Source organism: Lissotriton vulgaris, chromosome 2_1 (genome assembly GCF_964263255.1).
Source record: "Lissotriton vulgaris chromosome 2_1, aLisVul1.2, whole genome shotgun sequence".
In the NCBI taxonomy this organism is placed as follows: Eukaryota; Metazoa; Chordata; class Amphibia; order Caudata; family Salamandridae; genus Lissotriton; species Lissotriton vulgaris.
In genome coordinates, this window is record NC_141687.1 from 2,004,759,788 (window position 1) to 2,004,783,292 (window position 23,505).

Genomic DNA, 23,505 nt, shown 5'->3' on the forward strand with positions numbered 1-23,505 from the left:
GGTCTAGAGACACAGAACCCACAACACATGATGCAATGCAGCAGCTCCTACTACAAATGAAGGACAAAAGCAAGTGACTTGGTTTTATAAATCTATTCCATCCATAACAAAAATTCATTTGACAGATCTGGTCACTGCATCGAAAACTGGCCTACGGGGAAAATCAGAAGATAGTGCATGAAAGAATACCTTGGAATGTGTATGTATGGTGTCAAGGAATGCCTGATTCAAGTACAAACATTAAATTACCCAAACAGAACATACCTGGCTCCATAGAGACGCAATAAAATCCAAAGAATAAACACATTTTATGGTCCCAATGCATGCTTCTAGATAGATGGGTCTAAAACGGTGTCTGAGGTTTCCACAGGATACAGTTAGTTACTGGAAGGGAGTAACAGGCCATGTGGAGAGCACCTTGAATATTCCAGACCTCTGCACACCTGCAGGGTGCTTTCAGGGACTCTTCCCATGCCCTCACACTAAAACAAAGCTTCAAACCATATGTCCTGATTTGGCCTACCTGCTGGCAAAGAGTTCCATACTGATATTGTGGAGATCACCTGAAGCCATGTCTGTCCAACATTGGTTAGAGGGGGTTGAAAATCTGGACACAAGCAAAGGAATGCCTTTACCCAAGGAAGAGCAGCAAAACACATGCAGATAAGCATTAGTGCGCCTACGGGAGAAAGTATTGGCAGTCTTTGGGGAATGGATTGAAAAACCATGAACAACCCCCAGGTGAGATAAGTCTCAAATAAGGTTAAAGTAATACATGTTGGCACCAGGCTGCTGGTGTTAGAAGCAACTAAAAGCCTAAAAATCTAAAAACAAGGCTCCACCCTATCCCCCACACTATTCAACTTATATGTCGAACCACTTACCGATCTACTACAGCAGGCGAACATCTCCTACCACATGTACACGGACGACACCCAACTTTACATAAAGATCACCTCCATTGATGAGATAAAGTCAATGAATCTAGCTCAACTACTTACTGGTGAGGTTTGCCCTGTTCCCATCATGCACTGGGACAGGAACAGACTAATTTGCATACAGCCAGGTTCTGAAACTGGGATGGTGCAGTGAGCTAAAAAACGGTGTTGGATCTAGCCCTGATCTCTTGACTGGGTGAGAGTTTTCTGCTTAATTCAGAGACTCTGTCCCTCACCACCCCTTGTTGTAAATATTTTTGTCCACCCTAAGCGTGGAAGGGTATACTCAGACATGAGTCCCTTGCTCATTGCACCATCAGGATTCAAGCAAACCGGGCCGAAGACGGCTGTAATGCCAGAAACCGGTCCCCGGGAGCTTGTTTCCTTCCCAGTGTAAGAATTGGCTTTTGTAGTTTGGTTTGCCCTGTTCCCATCATGCACTGGGACAGGAACAGACTAATTTGCATACAGCCAGGTTCTGAAACTGGGATGGTGCAGTGAGCTAAAAAACGGTGTTGGATCTAGCCCTGATCTCTTGACTGGGGAGAGTTTTCTGCTTAATTCAGAGACTCTGTCCCTCACCACCCCTTGTTGTAAATATTTTTGTCCACCCTAAGCGTGGAAGGGTATACTCAGACATGAGTCCCTTGCTCATTGCACCATCAGGATTCAAGCAAACCGGGCCAAAGACGGCTGTAATGCCAGAAACCGGTCCCCGGGAGCTTGTTTCCTTCCCAGTGTAAGAATTGGCTTTTGTAGTTTGGTTTGCCCTGTTCCCATCATGCACTGGGACAGGAACAGACTAATTTGCATACAGCCAGGTTCTGAAACTGGGATGGTGCAGTGAGCTAAAAAACGGTGTTGGATCTAGCCCTGATCTCTTGACTGGGTGAGAGTTTTCTGCTTAATTCAGAGACTCTGTCCCTCACCACCCCTTGTTGTAAATATTTTTGTCCACCCTAAGCGTGGAAGGGTATACTCAGACATGAGTCCCTTGCTCATTGCACCATCAGGATTCAAGCAAACCGGGCCGAAGACGGCTGTAATGCCAGAAACCGGTCCCCGGGAGCTTGTTTCCTTCCCAGTGTAAGAATTGGCTTTTGTAGTTTGGTTTGCCCTGTTCCCATCATGCACTGGGACAGGAACAGACTAATTTGCATACAGCCAGGTTCTGAAACTGGGATGGTGCAGTGAGCTAAAAAACGGTGTTGGATCTAGCCCTGATCTCTTGACTGGGTGAGAGTTTTCTGCTTAATTCAGAGACTCTGTCCCTCACCACCCCTTGTTGTAAATATTTACCCAAGGAAGAGCAGCAAAACACATGCAGATAACCATTAGTGCGCCTACGGGAGAAAGTATTGGCAGTCTTTGGGGAATGGATTGAAAAACCATGAACAACCCCCAGGTGAGATAAGTCTCAAATAAGGTTAAAGTAATACATGTTGGCACCAGGCTGCTGGTGTTAGAAGCAACTAAAAACCTAACAATCTAAAAACAAGGCTCCACTCTATCCCCCACACTATTCAACTTATATGTCGAACCACTTACCGATCTACTACAGCAGGCGAACATCTCCTACCACATGTACGTGGACGACACCCAACTTTACATAAAGATCACCTCCATTGATGAGATAAAGTCAATGAATCTAGCTCACAAAAAAAACGTCCATTGGTTAACAACCAACTTCCTCAAGCTAAACTTTCTTTTAATCTCTACCCCCCAAACAACTCCCAGGAAATAAAGGAATGGACCAAAACGATCACTGCTCCTAACTACACACCAATGTTGGTGGACTCCACAATATCACTTGGAATCACACTTGATATGAACCTTAACATGCAAGCTCACATCAACTTGATGGCTAAAAATGCCCGCATTCCCCTCAGCTATCTCAGAAAAATGAAGCCATTCATCGAGAACCCAGACCTCAAAACTGCAGTTCAGTCCTTAGTCATACCAAGGCTGGGGTACGGATGCTCTACCATCTCAGGGCTTCCCAAAATCTCTACTGCCCCTCTAAAAGCCTGTCTTTTAACGCCACAGCAAGACTCATAACTGGATCTAGGAAATTTGACCACATATCGCCTCACTTGAAGGCACTCAACTGGCTACCCTATAAAGCTCGTATTCACCTAAAGATGGGGTGCATCACTTACAAGGGGCTACACCACAACAGCCCCCAGTAACTAGCCAGAAACATACACTATCTGGAGGAAACAGACATTCTAGGAGCGCAGATAATCTACTCCTGAAACCCTCATGGTTCAACAAGACTAAAACCTCCAACAGATCATTTTCTGGAGTGGTGCCAAGAATTTGGAACTCACTTCTGCCATCCATCAGAAACATTGCCTGGACACCCAAAAAGGAAACAAAATCATTCTTGGTGAGCAAATTCCTCCCTTAAATTCCACACAAACACCATGCCAGCTTACAACCTCAAACTTGTCTATACTCTCAGTCCATTGACTTTTCGAAGCTAAGACGTGCACAATCTCGAATTGACTCTTTTGGCTTAGAACAGTTCTCTACTCTACGGTTACCCCCCAAACTCTGTTATGCTATGTTATTACTTTGTATGTGTTGTTCTTGTATGCTATGTATTACTAAATGTGCTACTCATATCTTGCTCACTATGTAAAGCGCTCTGTTACCCTACCTTGGGTCTGGTTCGCGCTATAGAAAACTCTAAAAATAAATAAATCAACTAACTGCTACAGCAGACAGTGAAGGAAGCTCAGTTCTCCGTAAAAACAAACTCCAACACTAGTGACATCTATTTATAATTTATGACATATCTCTACCACCTCCTAGGCAATTTTACAGCACACTTATTATAGATACACTGAGCAGCAGACATTCTCAGCAGAACACAAGTGTATGTGATCAAGATTATAAGTTAGTAACTTTTTACCAGCAATATTGCACACTTAGACAAAGCAAAGATGCAAATGTTGGTAAACAAATGTGAATGTAGTGGATGTTCTACTATGAAATGGAGTGCATGAATACACTACAATTATTTTATATTTATGTTCAAATAATAAAGTTGTTTAAAAAGTATAAAGCAAAGCATACTTATGTTAGACCTGGCATCCGTAGGGTGGTGTTACTCCAAACGTTTTGCCTTTTACCTCCTGTTTTGCTGATTCTCTTTTTGTTGACTCCGAGCAACTTACCAATGCTAAAGTACATATGGTTCTCCCATAAGCATGTTTATGACTGGTGTACACCTGATGCAAAAATATAATTTACTGGTACGTCTCTTGTAAGGAGGTATACCATATGACCGGGCCTGTAAGTTAAATTAGACTAGTGGGCTGCAGCACTGATTGTGACACCCATAGAAGTAACCTTTCTGAGGCCTGCCACTGTAGGACAAGTGTATGCAGTTTGCTGCTACTACAATTTGGCATTTTAAACTGCTTGGCTAGTCCCAAACTCCCCTTTTATTGCATATCAATCATCCCTAAGGTAAGTCCCAGGTAGCCCTAAGGGCAGGGTACTATGTAAGTAAAAGGTAGGCCATATGCATGTATGATTTGCTGTCCTTTTAGTGAAAAACAGCCTGTTTCACTACTGTGAGGCCTACTCCTTTCATAGGGTAGCATTGGGAATTCCTTAATCTGTTGAGCTGTAATTCCTGATCAGAGAGGAGTAGCTTTTTGATGGTTCATATGTTTGCAATGGTATTCATAAATCCTACTTACTGGTGAGGTTGAATTGAACTTTAATATTTTAGAAATGTCACTTTTAGAAAGTGGACATTTCTCTGCACTGACTGATCTGTGTGCCTGGTAGCCTGCCTCCAATACACACATGGGCGGGGCTGGGTGACAGCTACATTTGTGGATTTCCTCTAGACAGCCAAAATTCAGTACACTCAACTGCATATGCATTCATCTGCATACTTGAATAGGTAGGGTCCAGTCTCCACACAAAGGACTGATGTACACCCCCTGCCCCATAGCTAGGCTGAAAGACAGGATGGGACTGAAAGGGTACCTGTGCAATTCAGAGAGTTCCCCTGAAGTTACTCCCCACATCAAAGGTATTGTTGGATATAAGTACTGGGTCTCTGACCCCATCTAGCTAAACACTGTGTGGGACTTGTAACCAGATACTGTTGGCTCTACATCTGCACATTTCTAGAAGGACTACTGTGCTGCTAGGAGGGACTGCCACTTTGCTAACATCTTCACTGTGTTGGCCTGCTACTTGTTGAGGGCTGTGCTGCAGGATGGACTGCCACTCTGCGACATGCTTTGTGTGCTGGCTTGCTGTCTGCTACCTCTGGACTGGTAAAACTAAAAGTGTTCTCCAAGGGCTTGTTGTCTTGCCCTGTTGTCAGAAATCGCAGAGCCATCAAAGATTTTCCATCTCAACCCCTGCTGTGGGACTCTGCAACTGTTGAGTTCCACAGTGATTCTTTGGCAACTATCAGCGTGTGCCTGATCTCAATTGATCTAGGAAGGACAGCGCTCTCTTTTCCACTGGGCACCAGCACTCTGTGTCTTCCCCCAAACAATGATGCACCTTGCATCACACTGCCCTAGCCTTGTATGCCAGTCACCCTTGCCGCCGTGTATGAAAGCCGCCGCACCACCTCTCAAAGAGGCTCTCTAGCTACACTTTGCCAAGCAACGAGGAGCAGGCAAGGAACACAATGCTCGTCGGCCTGGCTTCATCCCTGAATCAATGCAGTGAGCGCGATGTGCAGGGGACTCCAGGATTCAACGACATGCTCTGAGGGTTTCCTTTACGGATTCCCTGCTATTAGTCCCAGCACCATGAAGGTATTGTGTGAGCCGGCCAGTAGGAAGAATGAAGCTGCTCTGCGCCCCTTCGCCGGTGGCTCTGCATGTATACAGTTGGGGTCTAAGTGGCCCCAAAGGGCTTTGGACTTGCTAGTGACTGGGAGCATTGCTTTTTCTGGGCAGAAACCTCCATGGAGAGAAACGTGCTCTGCCTCATTGTTCAAGTGTGACCGCATCTACATACTTACCTACCCGGAATGTTTTTACACTGTTCTCTGATGATCTTACAGTTTAATTTTGCTGATCCCTAACCGGGATCATCATAATTGCACTAACAAGTTGACTGTAATTATCCAAAGAGAAGCTAAGGTGCTTCAGCGCACACCGGGTAGTTGGTGCATATAATGTGGTACTTTGGAACTGTATAACTTGAGAAGTACTTATGTGACTTTTGTGGTTTTGGTCTCGTTATGTTACCAAACTTAATTTTTAAACCTGTGTGGTCTCTTTTTGTGATTTATTCACTGCATTACTCTGTGCTTTGCACAACTACTTTGTACACATTGCCTCTTTTAAAATAAGCCTGCCAGCCTGCTCTGAGCCAAGCTATCAGAAGGTGAGAATAGGTTATCAGATTCGTGTAGCTAGCTTACCCTGACTAGAGTGGTGGGTTCTGCCTGGCCAGGGTGTATACCTAAGCCAACCAAAAAAATCAAATTTCTTACAACGAGTAATATTGTTAACAAAGCAGTTTAGTATTGAATGTATATATCATAGGAATACACACATACATGGATATGTGTGTGTGTGTGAGCGTGTGTTTACATTGGAAAAATATTAATTCTGCTCAATTTACTTTTGGAGTTGAATCTATTAAATTAACAGTATGCATTTTAATTGATTGTTCTGGGTCATTGAGTAAAGATGTGTCTTAATTCCACAATAATGTATGCTGTGCATCCACATAAATGGTTCTCAACTCAAAGTGGGGATATATAAACCTAGACTGAGCAACATATTGGCCGACATAGACTTCACAAGAATTGGCATTAATGTTTAAATTGTGAACAGTCCAGGATTTAATCACAGAAAGATATAATCGTTTTTTCTATTTTCCTTGTCTTTATTTCTTTGATTTCTATTTGAAATTGCCTTTTCAATATTTTTGATCTCTGATCAAAAGTCTTTCATTTCTTCCCTTACCTTTTTTTTACTTTTTACTTTTTCCTCTTTTCTCTCTCTTTCATTCTCTCTTTTCATTTTCTCTCATATGCATCCCCACTGCTATTCAATATTTATGCATCTGGTACTCATCTCAGGGTCTCTGGGCACTCACTTGGCCAATTATTAAATGCTACAAAAGTTAATACGTTTGAGTGAGTGAGAATGAGATAAACTTTTAATCACTTTCAGAAGAAATGGTGATTGTGGGATTTTCTGGGTTCCTGGGGTAGCATTTCACAGCTTAGTGGCCTGTACAGCGATAATTTACGTTCTATTCTGTGATATGGTCCCTTGGGTGTGAATTGCCATTGCAGATCCAAAGCGAACGACACTCTTATACTGAAATAAAACTTTAAAACAAGCATTAGCAAAGTCAGTAGGTCTAGCCTTAGCAAACTAGTGCATGGATTTTTTTATTGCAGGCCTACGCTACAAAGAAATAAGAAAAAAAAGAAAATATGCCGCCTCCTAATGTGACCGCTATATATGGTTGAAATAAGAACAATTAAGTTTAAATAACATTCACTGTTGTGGCTACAATACTAATGATATGTTAAATTAAAATTCCTATCAGTTACCATTAGAACTGGCAGCCTTGGGGGCGGGGGGGTCTTCCTCCAAACATTTTGCCATCTCCCTTCCTGTTTTGCTGAATTTATTTTTTTTTGCCTTAGTACTCTGTGCACTGTACCACTGCTAACCAGTGCTAACGTGATTGTGCTCACTCCCTAAAACAAGTTAACACTGGCTTACTCCTTGTTGGCATATTTAATTCACTTGTAAGACCATAATAACCCGATATACCATATGCCCAGGGCTGGTAAATTAAATGCTACAAGTGGGCCTGGAGCACTTATTGTGCCACCCACTTAAGTAGCCCCTTGAAACGTATCAGACCTGCCATTGCAGCTAGTGTGTGTAGTTTTAAACTAACATTTCCAATAGGCAAAATAAACCCATTGCCTAAAATCCCTCATATATATATATATATATATATATATATATATATATATATATATATAGGTCACCCCTAAGGTAGGCCCTAAACAGACCACAGTGCAGGATGCATTAGATTTGAAAAGTTGGACTTATAAGCTTCAATCCAGGTAATAAGAAACTAACAAATATGTTCATCACTACTGTGAGGTCTACCTCTCCCATAGGACAACATTGAGATACCTCATTACATTTAAGCTGTAACTTGTAACAAGTAATTATTTCATGTTTGGTATCTTTGGAATTGTAATGAAAAATCCTACCTAATGGTGAAGTCAGATTTTGGATTACAGTTTTCAAAATGTCACCTTTTTTAGGTTATGAAGGGATGATGTTCAAAAAACAAATTAACAAATGAATGAATTGATAATTTAATTGAGAGTTGTACAATACATTTTATATTAGGAAAATACATTTCAAGACGCAGGTGTATGTATTTTGTCAAATTGTATATAGAAATTCAAACTTGAAATTACAATGTTCAGAATATCAATCTCACATTACACTGACAGTGATCATTGCAGTACTTTTCCAAGTTAGTGTGCCATTTGTCACTGTATTTCAAGCCCACATTCTGAAAGCCTCTCTCACTGGTAGAACTGGAGGTCTCTAATTGGCAGAGTACATACCTTTGTCCAAGTAGAGGCCCTTGCTTCAGGGTAAGGGTGGTGCACACTTTAGGTAACCCCTGCTCACCCCCATGGTAGCTTGGCACGAGCAGACAGGCTTATCCCAAAGGCAAAGTGTAAAGTATTTGTGGTCAAAACACACAGTAATACAGTAATAACTCCATAATGGACACCACACCAGTTTAGGAAAATAAAGTATCTTTATCCAAGCTCAACAAGACCAAAATCAAAAAAAATTCCAAAATATATATGTGGTAAAATAACACTTCAAAACAGTTGTTTCCAAAATGAAGCTTGTAGAAAACAAATAGATCCACCTAGGACTATTACAACGTTGTGACAACAATAAATCCAAAGTACAACGCTGACCGTGAGGCGTCGGGCATGGACTCACATGGACCCCTAAACAAACAGTATCTTGGAAAACAAGTTCTATGACTATGCATGGCATTGTGGACGTGAGGCGTTGGTGCCAAGGCCGAGGCTGGCTCCCTGTCTGCCACAAGGGAGGGAGAGACGTTGTGTCCATGAGGAGGCGATGTGTCAATTCCAGGACAGGGAAGGTCAGATGCATCGGTAAATTTGTGTAGTCCAGTACTCCTACTCACTGCTCTCCAGCTCTTCTCCTTGGCAAAGGCTCCACCTGAGTCCAGAAGTGATCTAAAGTTCTGAGGTGTAAGGTCCACCACTTACACCCCATTTCGTATTTGTTCTTCTTTGTGCAAGGCTCTCTGAGCCCAGTCTAAAGCAGTTCTGTCCTGACTGGTGCAGTATGAACAGAGGGGGTGGAGACAGCATTGTGCAAGGGAGATAAGCCCTATTCAGTTGCAAGGAAAACTCCTTCCACTACTGTAAATGTAGCCAAGGTCTATTCAACTCAGCTCTGAGTCATCCAGGAAGGGCCAGGCCCACCTAAACCAGGCCTGGGCGTAGTTCGCGGAGTTTCACTAAGCGGAACTCTGCAAAGTGACAAAATAACTCTGCAGAGTTCCGCAAGTGGCAGAGTGCAGTGTGAACTGCCATTTGCTCTGGTCTCCCTGCCGCTTGTTTATAAATTCTACCCGAGCGGCAGCTCGCACTTGCAAACTTACCACTTGCGAACCTACCGCTCAAGCTCTTGACCTTACCGCTCGCAAGCGCGAGCGGGGAAAAACTCTGCTGCACAACGCAGAGCGGAGTTTTCTGCACTCAGAGTGCAGAAAACTCCGCAAACTCTGCGAACGGAGCTGAGTTCACTACCCAGGTCTAATCTCACCCCCTCAGTAGCTGTCCACAGTGATTGCACATCCCCAGCCCCTATCACTCCAAAAACATTTTAAAACCCTCTTGACTTATAGATGTCTTATTAAACTCTGAGTTCAGAGAGCCTAAACTGTATTCCTCTATCTTGTCCCAATGGGAAATTACACCTGTAAGATGTTACACAGTATCTCCCATGTAATCCTATGGGCCAGATAGTCTGTCAATAGTGAAAAATGTAATTGGCAGAATTTAACTATGAGAACACATCCTACCTTTCATATACACTGCACCCTGCTTATTAGGGTACCTTGGGCCTACCTGAGGGGTGTTTAATGTGAAATAAAAGGGAAGGTTAGGGCCTGGCAAATGGGTGCACTTGCCAGGTTGATATGGCAGTTCAAAACTATACACGCAGACACTGCAGTGGCAGATCGGAGTTACATTTGCAGGACTACTTAGGTGGGTGGCAAAGCAGTGCTACAGGCCCACTAGTAGCATTTGATTTACAGGCCTTGGCAGATTCGGTGCACTTTACTAGGGACTTACCAGTAAATCAAATATGCTAAACAGGGAGAACCAATTGCAATAACAGTTTACACAGGGACCATTTGCACTTTGAAACTGATCAGCAGTGGTAAAGTGCCCAAATCTTATTAGTTAGCAAACATGAATTCCAGCACAGCATAAAAAATACAGGAGGTAAAGGCAAAAAGTCAGGGGAACCACACGAAAGATGCCAAGTCCAACACTCACTACATTCTGAATTTAGTTTAACAATCACTAAAGGAAAAGTTGGGTTATGAGTCAATGTCTCAGTCTTGGTTGTTGTGCATCTGTGAGACCACCTTCAGGCCAGGGCTGCATAATTTCATGAAGATGATGTACCCCCTGAAAGTGAACCTCTGCCAAACTTACAGCCTTTGAACCTATACCGGTATGGGACTCACTCACAGTTCTTAACACCTTCAATCAGGCTCGCCTTCTGATCTGTCCCCAGTAAAACTGCTGACCGGCGCTTCTGAAGGGATTAATCCGGTGATGAACACTCTAATCAACATATCCTTAACATCAGCCCATATCCCTCCCACCTGGAAACAGGCGATGATTGTCCCCTTACTTAAAAAACCCACACTGGAGCCCAATCTTCCTTCCAGTTATCCCCATATTTCTCTTCTTCCAGCTGTGGCTAGGCTTTGTGAGAAACAAGGCAACAAACAGTTGCCTGATTTTGTGGAACAACATGATCTTCTCTAAGTGGCCCAATCAGGTTTCAGAGCCTCTTATAGCACAGAATCTGCTTTATTGGAAATTTCTGAGGCCATTCATGAAACTTTAGATGCAGGGGGCAGGGCGGCTCTGGTCCTCCTGGATCTGCTGGCAGCGTTTGATACCATGCCGAACGCCCTGCTCCTGGCCCGTCTTCAGGATATTGGCGTAATAGGGCACGTATGGAAGTGGTTATAATCCTTCCTTGAGTGACGAACTCAGAAAGTCTGCATCCCTCCCTTTACAGACAACACCCAGAATCTATTGACATGGGTTCCACAAGGTTTGGTCTTGAGCCCTCTGCTGTGCAACATCTATGTGGCTCTCCTCATTCGTATGGCAGAGGACTTGGGTGTTATAGTCATCTCATATGCCGATGACACTCAACTCCTATTCACTTGGAATAATAATAAGTCATCCATTTCCCATGTTAAAACATGCCTTACAGCAGTATTTCACTGGCTCACTTCTGCGCAGCTGAAATGTAACGAGGATAAAACCGAGATTATTTTCTTTGGTAACTTCCTCCCTCAGTTCTGGCATTCTTTTTGGCTAGATGGGTCTCCTCGGCCTACACCACAAAATCAACCGGCGAAGAACTTAAGGATTTGGTTAGATGAAAAGCTGTGCTTTGGGCCACAAATTAACAAGTTGTCTGTAATGTGCTTTGGCATCTTTAAAGCACTAAAAAAATTCCTGCCAATCCTCCCGCTTTCCGCAAGGGAAACAGTTACTCGAGTGCTTATCACCTCGAGCATCAACTATGCCAATGCACTGCATATTGGTCTCCCTGGCTTTCTTTTGAACAAGCTTCAGGTAGTTACTCTTCTTAGCCTCTCTAAGAGGGTCAGCGTCAGGCGGCACCTTTTTAACCTGCACTGGTTACCGGTGAAAGAAAGGGTGAAATTCAAGTCCCTGTTAATCGCACATGCGGTCCTCCATGGGCTCGTGGTTGGATCTGAGAAAGCATTCCAGTTTTATACCCCTCCAGGCAACTTCACACTTCCACATTGCTGTTGGCTGGTACCCCCAGGTTCTGATGAAAAAGGATGGGTGGCAGCTCCCTTTTGTATATATGGTGGTGGGGGCCTGGAACCAACTTCCACTTAATTTATGTTGCCTTTAGGAGCCAAAGATCTTCAAAAAAAGATTGAAGAGCTTCCTTTTTAATTAACCTGTATCCTATTTCTGCTTTTCATCACTCTGATAGCTGTGCATGTCATAAATTACTATAACATAAGATAACATATTAAGCAAAATGACTAATACAATCAAATTTTAAAAACATATGCCTGGGGTGGAGTGAGCTAAATATGCTTCAAGAAACATGAGGTTAGAACAACACCACCAGCTTACTAATTCAATAACCTTGAAAAATCAAGTGTTCCAAGGTTATTGTGAAAGAAATAAAGTTTATTATTGTGATAATTTGAAAAGAAAGTGAATGGTAGTGAAGATCTTCACTAAATGTAATCTATTGCCATCTCCTAGATATGTATTACCTAGAATATATGCTTACTATAAGGTAAACCTGATAATGACTTGGACTGGTTGAGTGCCCTATTGAAGTGTCACGCAATGTAATGATCTAAAAGTAATTGAAAAATGTGAATGAATTACAGATTCAAATAAGATGGGTCATTAAACAAAAGGTGTAATGCTTACACCAAAATATTTTTTATTGTTCCACTAGATAGTATATAGTGATATTACCACTATATACTTTCTAATGGAGGCACTGAAAATATTTCACTACCATTCACTTTCTTTTCAAATTATCACATTAATAATATTGTGTTCACAGTAACCTTGATATACTTAACTTTTCATGATTATGAGACAGACTCTAACTATATATTCAGAAAGTGGGCTTGAAATACATTGACAAGTGGCATACTAACTTGAAAAGTACTGCAATGATCACTCTCAATGTATTACGAGACTGATATTTTGAAAGTCTGTAATTTCAAGTTTGAGTTTCTATATACAATTTGAAAAAAATATGTACACCTTCATCTTGAAATGTATTTTCCCAATTTAAACAGTATTGTACAACTTTCAATTATGTTGTGGTGTACTTCTAAGACATCTAAAGGTCAATTCATTCATTTGTTAATGTGTTGTTTGAACAAAAACCCTTGTTGGCATCCTTACCTACCTGACTTCAAATACCCAAGCACACAAGGGAATGCTGGGTTGTCCTTTTGTATTTATTTAATAATATTTTTTAAAAGTTGGCATTTTCCTACCTTAGCCATTTGATACCCTCAGCCTGTCTCTGGGTCACATGACTGGGTGCAGATGATAGTTGGGCTTTGATTATTCCTGCTAGACAGCCACACACCATAGGAAGCTTAGGTGTGCCTGCATGGGCCATCGCTCACAAGATGAGATGGAGGAGGTGGGCACAGTCCTACTTACACTTGTAAGATTCCTGCCTCCACACAAAGGGCTACATACCCCCTGTAGTTAGTTTGGAGCCAAGGCTAGGAAGGGAAGGCACCTGTGCACTTGAAAAGCATGACTCTAAAGGCTTTCCCCCACTTAAACAGAACAAATGGGTATTAAAAGTAGACATCAGACACCAACTCTTGTGTACACTTCCAGACCTGTGGATACTCTGCCTGGAAGAAGGACTACTGTGCTGCTGAAAGAACTGCCACTCTGCTGTACTGCTGCTGTGAAGAATTATTGCCCTGCTGACCTACTGACCTTTTGCCTACGTGAGAAGGACTGAACCTGCCTCTGCTGAACCCAGGACCCCAAAGTGACTCCAAGGGTTACTAGGCTGGCCTCCTAACTAGAGCCTCAGGGACAGAAGCCTCCAACAACCTCGAGCCAAGTACCTGGACTCTGCCACCTGTAAATGTACCCTGTCAAGTGGTGTCACCCGGTCCTGGACCCTTAGAAGTTGACCTACGGTGTTTTGCCAGCCTCTGTGGAACCAGCGGACCGGATACATCCACCCTGCTGCATGACCCAATCCTGAGCAGAACCAATGCATCACCACTGCTGCATGGATCAAACCCCTCACAAAGTCCTGCATCACTTTGCAGCCCGTCAGAACCGCCGCTGTATGGTACATCGTCAGTGCAGACCCTCACATCCCTCATCGACGGCAGCTTTAATTACTTTAACGGACTCTGCATTGCAGCCTTTCGCCCTGACTGCACAACGCATTCTCGATGCCGAACTTCATATTGCAAAACCTCGTTGACAGGATCCTCGACGATGATGCTGGACCCTTGCACCACAGCCTTGCCACCATCATAAAATTGTGACTTTGTCCTGGTCTGGCAGGACCAGATAACCACAATTGGCGCTTTCATTGGTGCTATTGTGATTGAAATCTTCAAAATTGCATATTTACAGTTCTACTGGTTGATTATTTGTTGTTATAGCCTTGTTTTATTTATTAAAAATGACTCTACTTTTCTAACTTGTCGTGGGAGGATTTTTGTGTGCTGTTTTCCACATTATTACTATTTGAAGTGTTGCATAAATACTTTACACTTTGCCTCTGAATTAAGCCAGACTGCTCTGTATCAAGCTACCAGACGGTTGAGCACAGGTTAATTTTGTGACTTTTTTGTGGTTCACTCTGACAAGGATTTTGTCTGTTGCCTCAACTAACAATCAACAATCCAGTTTCTCACAGTTACACTTATGTTTAATATTACTATTGCTTGTGAAGGTGACAAGTTTAAATCACTGCCTAACCAAGCATATGGTAGGGAGATTATATGGCCCTTAAACTCTTATAATAGCAGCTCGCACCTACAGAACAGGCAAGATAAATAACTAGTAATTAATGTTAATATAAAAAGTAAATGTTATGAAAAAGTACACTTTGCACTTGCTTTGTCAGTGAAGAGAAAGCAAATACCTTTGGACAGATGTGAAAAATACACACAGGCCTTCTGCAGTCACTCAAAGTAAAGGGAGCCATTGAGTAACGAGGCCTGACCCGCTGGCACATGCTTTAGTATGTCGTGTATGGAAGCAAAAAGTAAATGACAATGTAAAAAACCAATGGTCGAAGTCCACTGCCAAAATTGCATGTATAAACCTTTTGGAGAAAAAAAAATAGTTCGCTGAGACATTTAAAGCTGCCTCGAAGACCAAACATAAGCTCTTTGAAGAACAATGAAAATAGGAGGGTATGGAAATGAATTTCTTTTAGAAATAATCTTGTTTTTTTCAGCTTCAATTAAGCAACATCCCTCAATTCCTTTGTCCAGATATTTAATAACACCTTTTAAAAAAAATTCTACCTTCATAATGAAATCTGCTCCTATGGGTCCCGGGATCTTAATAGTTTCTCGTTCTGAGCTTTTCAGAAATTCCAGGGTGGTGTTTTCGATAACATAGACTCCAGGAGTGCTGAAGCTGTGCTCTCCTTTTTCACCCTGCAAGGTTTTCGATTCAATAACTAAAATGAAAAGAAACAACAGGGCAATTAGGCAAAGAATAGGTGGCATTTAAAGAATGACCCTGACATTTGTCAAGGAGAGGAAGCGGCTGCCTCCTTGAGATTGAGATGCATAACTTCTTCTGTTCTACAACAGACAACAGTTATTTTCCTATAGATGGTCGAATTATGCCTACAATCCCATAGGCCAATTTGAAATTTTCAAGAGTGTGGATTAAAACGTCCTGTGTTTTATATGCTCTATCTGCGATGGTCATTCATTATTTAGATTTCATGGAAACTAAACTTATTAAATGGCACAGACGTCAGCCTCTTGGTTCCTGTAAAATTCTATTGCATTGTGGACTCTCATACAAACAAGCACTGGCAAAACCAAACGGTCTGGGGCTGGCAGCCAGCCATTTGACTTTTCCGATGCTTGTTTCGTTGTGTCATGGTTTTTATAGCTTGTCAGATCGTTGCTAATGTAGAAAGTAAAGAATGGCCAAAAGCAAAAAAATATTCTAGCCTCACAATGCACACTTTGCCATAGCAGTTCTTGGTAGTGAAGGTAACTACTTTGGGTGGATGTGCTCCATGTGAAAGAGCAGAAGACCAGCACTGACTCACAGTGAAGTTAGCCACAGGCTGAGGTGGGCCGAATTAAATGTGAATGACATACCAACAACAGATCAATAAATGAAGAGGGATGGCTGATAGCTCCTACAACTAATCACATTACATCATTTAGTAACACCAGCAGGTCTTGGTTAACACCAGACCTAACACACGTGAGGACTCTCAGAGGTGCAGTGGAAAGGCAAAGAAAACAGAATGCAGTGAAGAGGAAATGGTGCTAGGGAGGAAGTGGAGTGCAGAAGAAGGGAAGGGCAGTGGGTGGGAAGGGAGACAATGTGCAGGAACGTCAGGAAGAGGAACAGTTTTCAGGCAAACTAGGAAAGGAGAAGGGGACAATATGGATACTAACCAGGAACAGGAATTTATGTGGACCAGGGAAGGTTATAGCGGGGACAGACGGGGAGCGGTATGAAAGGGGTCCAGGCCAAGGAGAGAAGACAGCAGTAATGGTGGGAAAGGAAACAGTTTGAGAAAGCATGAAAAACAATAAACAAAATGAAAGGCAATGTAATAGAAAAGCAGAGTAGAAGGCACAAAACAGGACACAGCCCTTCTATACGAGTTTATATATAACCTACATTGTGTATTTCAGCCTCTTGAGTTGCAACACTATGGCGTGGTTTGAGTCTCAACTACTAAACTTCAATCCAATAGACTTCACCATGAAGATACTATGACACAACCGAGTTACAAGCTAGAAGAAGACAGAATACTATGCCGAGGAATGTAAGCTCCAAAAATGATTAGTTATAGGCGCAATCACTTTATGGTGGCTATTTAAAATGAGAAGACATCGTACTATTGCCAGAACAGATTGCCCTTTCTTGGCTATGATTTTCTCTTGGAAATAGTGTTAGATGTACTCATCACATCATCTTATTTCATTCTGTGAATTATTCACTGGCCTTGTGTGCTAAATATTATTGGTCTGATACAATACTATTACATCTTCTTTATTTATAATGCTCCTTGACTATTTACTAAAACGTGTCGTCCAGCTAAAATTACACATTAGTGTTTTGTCCCTTACTGGAAGAAGTTGGGTAGGATGTGTCCGAAGAGACGTCTCAAATATGTAAACTGAATTTGATGATCAACGTTCAACTGGCAATATTGGGACATATGCAGGAAACTTTCGAAGAAAGCAAAACGACTGCAGCAAAGGCAGCTGGAGTGATCATGTCAGAATTGTTATTCCTGAACTGCGAGTATGGGGATGGGTTCAATGGCGTAATTTATGAGGAACTTAATATGCATGTACAGATGTAAATAAACCTTTACACAAAAAAGGAATATACAGCTGTTCCATTGAGCTATCTCTTGTGCACTCCATAGCCAAATGTATATGCCACATTGATGCCACAGGGTCTAACAGCCTGGTCCCTTGAGATTGGCATAGTTCCCTATGATGGAAGAAGCTTTGGTGAAATTCATTCAATAAGGATCATTATTTTGCAGTGGATTTGCAGCCAGTGTTTGATTTGGTCCACATGGAATTACTGAGGAGCTTTACATCGATAGCCTGGTCCAGGAAAAGGATTTAAAAGGAAAATCTTTTCAACCATATTCTGAATAACAACGTTCTAAATGCTAGTTTGGGCTGTATGTGGCTGACTTTCCAAATAGTCAATCAATTTCGCCTAAAAAAGGGCCCACTCATATTCCATGTCTACTTTACGATACTACCTTGTAATAAAGAATAATAGACCAATTAGCCTCCTGCAGAAGATAATTGACCTCCAAAATTACTGTAATTCAACTATGTTGATTATTAAAAGGGGCGAACCAGCGACTGATGTAATATTGATATCAAAAGCCCCGCTGAAGTTTTCAAACAAACACTGTAGAATGCCTGTTGTGGTTGATGGTTAGAGATGCAGTACAAGTGAACTGCTTTTTTCTCTATATTAATTTCTGCACGAAGGACCTGAAAAAATATTTAGCGGATGTTCGATTCAAATTTTGAACACATCGGATCAATTTTCTAATTGTTGAGAAGCAATGGGTCACACTTATCTATCAAAATCTTCAATCCATTTTGATTATCGGGTTACCCTGTGGACAGTAAATTAGGAACTAATACCTCGAGACAATAGAGTTGACTGAAGGAAAATCAAGTGTTGTTGCTTAAAATAACCCTTTTTTCTTTCCTTCTGCTTAAAGTTTCAAGCAGTGAGATTAGATTTAGAATACTCATTTTAGAACATTATAGCCTAGTCACATAATTTTCGATTCATATAGTCCCTGAGAAACTTTTAAGCACGAAATATGTTGTCTCCTATATATTTCAAATGCCTAAACATTGGCACGCTTGCCTGGGCCGGGCTGTCTTAAAACAAAGAAAGTTTTCTATAGCTACTTTAAAATCCCTTTGAGGGATATGCAGTAGCCACAGTGATTTGGCATTTTGATTGAGAACAAGTCAGTATTTCCTTTCCTGAGTTTGCCAAGTGATTGGATGTTTTCCTCATTTAAAGGAGAAATGCAACTGTCCTTGTTAAATTTAAGAGTGACAATTTGGGGTGGCAGATTAAGGGTCTGATGCCTGCAATTAATACCTGCAAAAAATGTTCGTTTGCTAGTAAATATAAAGCATGATGTACTGCATCATTTATGAGATTACACACTATTGTTGTCGTCTGGCGGGCAGGTTCTCCGTTCATTGCTTAACAAAATATAAATTAGTTAACCTTTCTTACGCAGTAAGCTTGATTGGCTCCTTTTTAAAACATGTGCAGAAAATGCCAATTGAAATGTTTCTTTTGTGGTTTACGATGTGGAGATTTTTGATTTTGAAGTGAAATGTTATTGATTGTGCTGATTTTCTTTTAACAATTGTGCTGCGAAGTAAATACAATGTTACCATTACAATATGTATGCAGAGATGCATTTTATGAATTTATATTGGTGTAAACTTGTTCCGAGATGGCATATTGATCATAGATAATGAAGAGTAAACGTATCACCTTATCTGGCAGGAGAGGTGAAAGGAAGGCCAGACATCAGGCATAGACGTAACCATTTACGACATTTCAATGTCTGCTCGAAGAGGTTCGAGTTCATGTGTTCAATTATCTCACCCCCACCACCTGTACAAATATTAGCTTCTGTCTTCCTGTTTCTTTAGCGACACCATTGTTTTCAGAGGAGGTTCAGCCATGTTGTCACTGCTACTTTGTTAAAAAGCAGATGTCAGTGGAACTATAGGAATTATTGTGTGTCCAGCAATCAGCATTACTAGTGTGTCTCATAACAGACGTACTGAAGCGTGTCTTTAAGGTATCATACTAACAGCTGTCACAATGAATCGTGGTGTAAGATGATAAACAAAGACAAAGAATAACATTTTGTATCCATTCCTTCATACTGAACTATGTAAGCTCGGCAAGCTAACTTTAGAACAATACAGTGCTAATTCAAGTAGACATACTACCTACAGCAGCGAGTTGCACCACATTTCTAGACCCAAAAACAAAGGGCCTTTTCTACAAGAAAGTGACTCAGCGCTGCACCCCAAGCCATGGCTGCGCCACACTGGGTCCGTTTCAAAGCACAGGGATGCATCAAATTTACAATGATATGTTGCCTCCCTGTGCTTTCCCCTGCACTGGCGCATAATCAGCTTGCGCTGCACCAAAGCAGGCACCCTTGCACCATGGTGCAAATGTGTCTGGGTTTTAGGGGAACTTGTTTTTGTGCAGGAAAGGACACCTTCCTGGGGAGGCGTTCCCAGGTTTATGGAACGTTGTAAACCTGGGAATGCGACAGAAACCATAGGTGTTGGGTGGGAACACCCACCCCGGCAGTGCAAGGGGCTTGTCAATATGTCCCGAAGTGACTATCCCAGAAACAAGTAATAATGCACAGTGTAATGAGCTACATTAAGTATACAGTGTTCAACTGACTCGTGCAAATCGTAGAGAAAGGGTGTGAATTATTGTCTATTACAGCAAGAACCTTAAACAGAGATAAACGCGTTTTCAGTGGTGTTGTTAAATTGGATTTTGGTTTCAAATATGCTGGAATTTTATGTCCCAAATTACTTACTGTAAGGCATTTTGTTGCTACACATTATACTTGGCTGCCAACTACTTCAACATATACTTGTACTTTTTTTTTAAAATAAAATACCTGACTCATAATAGAGCTGTGTTTATCAAGGATTTTGGCATAAACAAAGAGCACGAGAACACCTGATAAATCAAGGTTTCAGAGGTTATCTTTCTAGCACTGGTCTGCATCTTGGCCCAGGAGGAGCGTAAAAAGGGAGGGTCTGTGTTCCAGAATGGAATGCTTAAAAGGCCCACCAGCAAATACACCAGGAGACTCACTGGGCCCTGTGTTGGGAACTCACAAACACATCATTCTGCCAGGCTCCCCTCCAGAAACCCATCACAGCATGGACGATCAGCAGGGAATGCAATGTGCTGGCTCCGGACTACAGCTTTCACAATTGGGTGGAAACTTTATAAGAATTTTCTTTTTACTTTATTAATCATATCCTTGTGGAAAAGCTCACCGGCACTGTCCGATCTCTCTTATCACCTCCCAAGTTCATGCTTCTTAATCCCTTTGAAGGGAGACGTTCTGAAGAGTCAAGAGCATTGTGTATGTATGTTCATCCCAATGAAAGGCGGAAACTTCACAGAAATGTCCCACTGTCCCTTAATAAAGCTATTACATAACCAATATTTATACGCTGATTTACTGAGCTAACCCTACTGAGAGTTTACATATTACTAGAACACTGTTTTCTATCAGAAAATAGGAACCCAGAGAAAGGAACAGCAGATTAATACAGTGGTTTAGTCAATATAAACATATTCAGCGCTAAACAGGTTTCGCTTTTGTGAATGAATGTAGTGTTTTGATGCATTCTCAGATTTACCAGTAATAGTAAATCTGGGAATTCTTTTTTTTAATTAAATTTTTTGGTCCTCATCACACCTGTTAAGCCTCTGCGAGTCTTATGAAGTCAGTTTTTCGATCTCTGGCCCCTCCGGCTTACCACACTTGCTTGGGTCGTCCGACCGGTCCCTTTTTTGTGAGGGAGCCTGGTGTAATCATTAGACCAATTATATTAATCTTAGGCTTTGGCCCCAGCTCACAAAGAGGTGCCAGATGTTTGATAGCTTATCTTCCGTACCCTCATAGTCCAGACGAGCCATGGAGAATGATGCCTTAAGCCAATCCTCCCTCTGTGGTGGTAGTGGGTCTTTCCACCTCTTACAAATTTCCCTTCGAGCCAACAGTATCAGATAAATTAATAAGCCTCTGTTTTTCTGAGAGAGGGTCTGACTAAATCGACCATCATCTCCAAAAAACACCAAGGACATATTGATATCTAAAGTGGTGTTGAGGATATTGCGGATATTGTCACCCACCTCTACCCAGAATTTTGCCAGTACTGGACACTCTAGGAAAACATGTAAATCGTTGGCCAGAGGTGACAGACATCTTGGACATTTAGGGGGTGGTTCCGGAGCAAACTTGGCGACCCTAGCGGGGGTGTAATAGAGTCTGTTAATAAAAAAGAAGTGTTTTTTTTTATTTACCCTTTTAGATCTGAACAATACAGTTCCAAAATCGCCCTTTACGCCGATGACCTAATATTGTATACCTTGACCCTGAGGCAACGATTCCGAAGGTAGAAGAGCTTATGTGTGAATTTGGGGCCTTATCTGGATATTTAGTCAACAAAACCAAGACAGAGGTGATGTGCTGGAACCTGGAGTGGTCGGGAAGAGTTAGTGCAGAGTTGAGATATTTGGGGATTTATATAGTCAAGGACTTGGAGAAGATACCTGAGCTTAACCTTAACAGGGATATTAAGGAAATAGATGTCCTTTTTAGCAGATGGAGGAACCTCCCCTTGACTATCCATGGAAAAACGAATTTGGTAAAGATGGTCATTCTGCCCAAGTTGTCTTACTTATTCTCCTCCATACCATTAACATTCACAAAGAAAAGCCTAAGTAGGGCACAGAGTAAAATTGGGATCTTTGTGTAGGGGGGAAAAGGGGGTCCGGCTGGCGTGGAAAAAGATCAGACGCAGACTGAAGAAAGGCGGGCTGGCCCTTCCTGATGTCAGGCTATATGCAGCAGCATTCCAGTTTAAAAGCATACGGATGCTACTTGTTAAACCAGATGAGTCGGAGTGGGGCAGGCTGCTTGGTGAAATGGCAAGAGCGGAGGGTGGAGGAGAAGGTGAGGCTTTTCTATATAAGTTTGGATCTCCGAAATTCTTCAAGCGAGTGCGCCTGAAGGTCTTGAGGGCAGCCCTGGAGTTATGGTATTCGCTCAGATGTAGTTGGGGCATAGGATACTATTCGGGTAGTGCCCCTATCTGGGATTCACCAGGAACACCGGGCTGTCTAAAAGATAGCCTTACACTGCCCATGAGACGGGCAGGCATCATCAAATGGGCCGAGCTCATAGATTCTGGAGGGATTCACCCATGGGAATACTTAAGAGCAAAGATTGGGCCAGGCTTCTCAAGATTTAAATATTTACAGTTAGTCTCATGGTACGATGCAGAAAAAGGGGAGGTCAGTGGGAATGGAGAGATCGAAGGGTTGTGGCAATCTACCCTCCCAATTAAGAAGGAAATCTCAGTATGGTATAACAACTTGTTGGAAGCTGAGGACCACGTGGTCCCCCCTTTGGCTGCAGTATGGTCCGAAACCTCTCTAGGGCCATTAATAGAGTCGTTATATGAGTCTTCTCTAAATTGTATAAATATGTCAAACCTGCTTGTTTAAAAAAAATCTGGGAATTCTTGAAGATGATGCTCCCCCCTGGCGAAGCGTCCTAAGTTGCACTGCTTGGTTCCCATTAGGGAAGCGGGTTCATCCAATTTGTATTCTTGATCAACATCAGTATAATTTCACTTGGTTAATTTTTCAATCATTCCTTTCTTTGGTTTTCCACATTCATGAAATTGCAGCATGAAGGAGTTTTAGAATGAAGGAGGTCTTGTATCTCTTTCTCAGGACTCGATCTCCCAGCAACCCGCAAGGGTGACTGGAAACACTGGAGCTGGATTTCTCGGCAGGAGAAAAGACAGCGTCTCTCTCAGTGCGTCAAATAGGAGGCTCGGCTTCCTTCGGCACTCGCATCAGCTGGGCTTTGGGTAAGTAGATAGCTGCTCTGCTCCAAACCACCGTGTGTTTGCTTAAGGCAAATGCTGGTATATTTATACCTGGAAGGTGCCGAGTTTGACGTAAGGTTGGACATAAGACGTCACAAAGAACTGTCACTAAGAACTGGCAGTCCTTTCAGGACTCTCAGGAGTTCTAGGACAAATCAAAACAGAAGCAGGGGGAATTCCCGGGCTGCTGGAGGCTTGGTTTGTTTAAAGAACGCGTTGGACTTTCTAGGAGTCTAGGGAAGTAACCTTG

General features: G+C 42.1%; 1 protein-coding gene across 1 annotated transcript in view; it reads right to left on the reverse strand.

The window, feature by feature from the left end:
• ADAMTSL3 (ADAMTS like 3) overlaps nt 1-23,505 on the reverse strand; it is a 2,358,716-nt gene that overhangs the window by 753,045 nt on the left and 1,582,166 nt on the right. Inside the window, exon 9 of the mRNA XM_086958228.1 lies at nt 15,330-15,487. Within this exon, the coding sequence (XP_086814354.1) occupies nt 15,330-15,487 (158 nt within the window). The remainder of the gene's footprint in view (nt 1-15,329; nt 15,488-23,505) is intronic.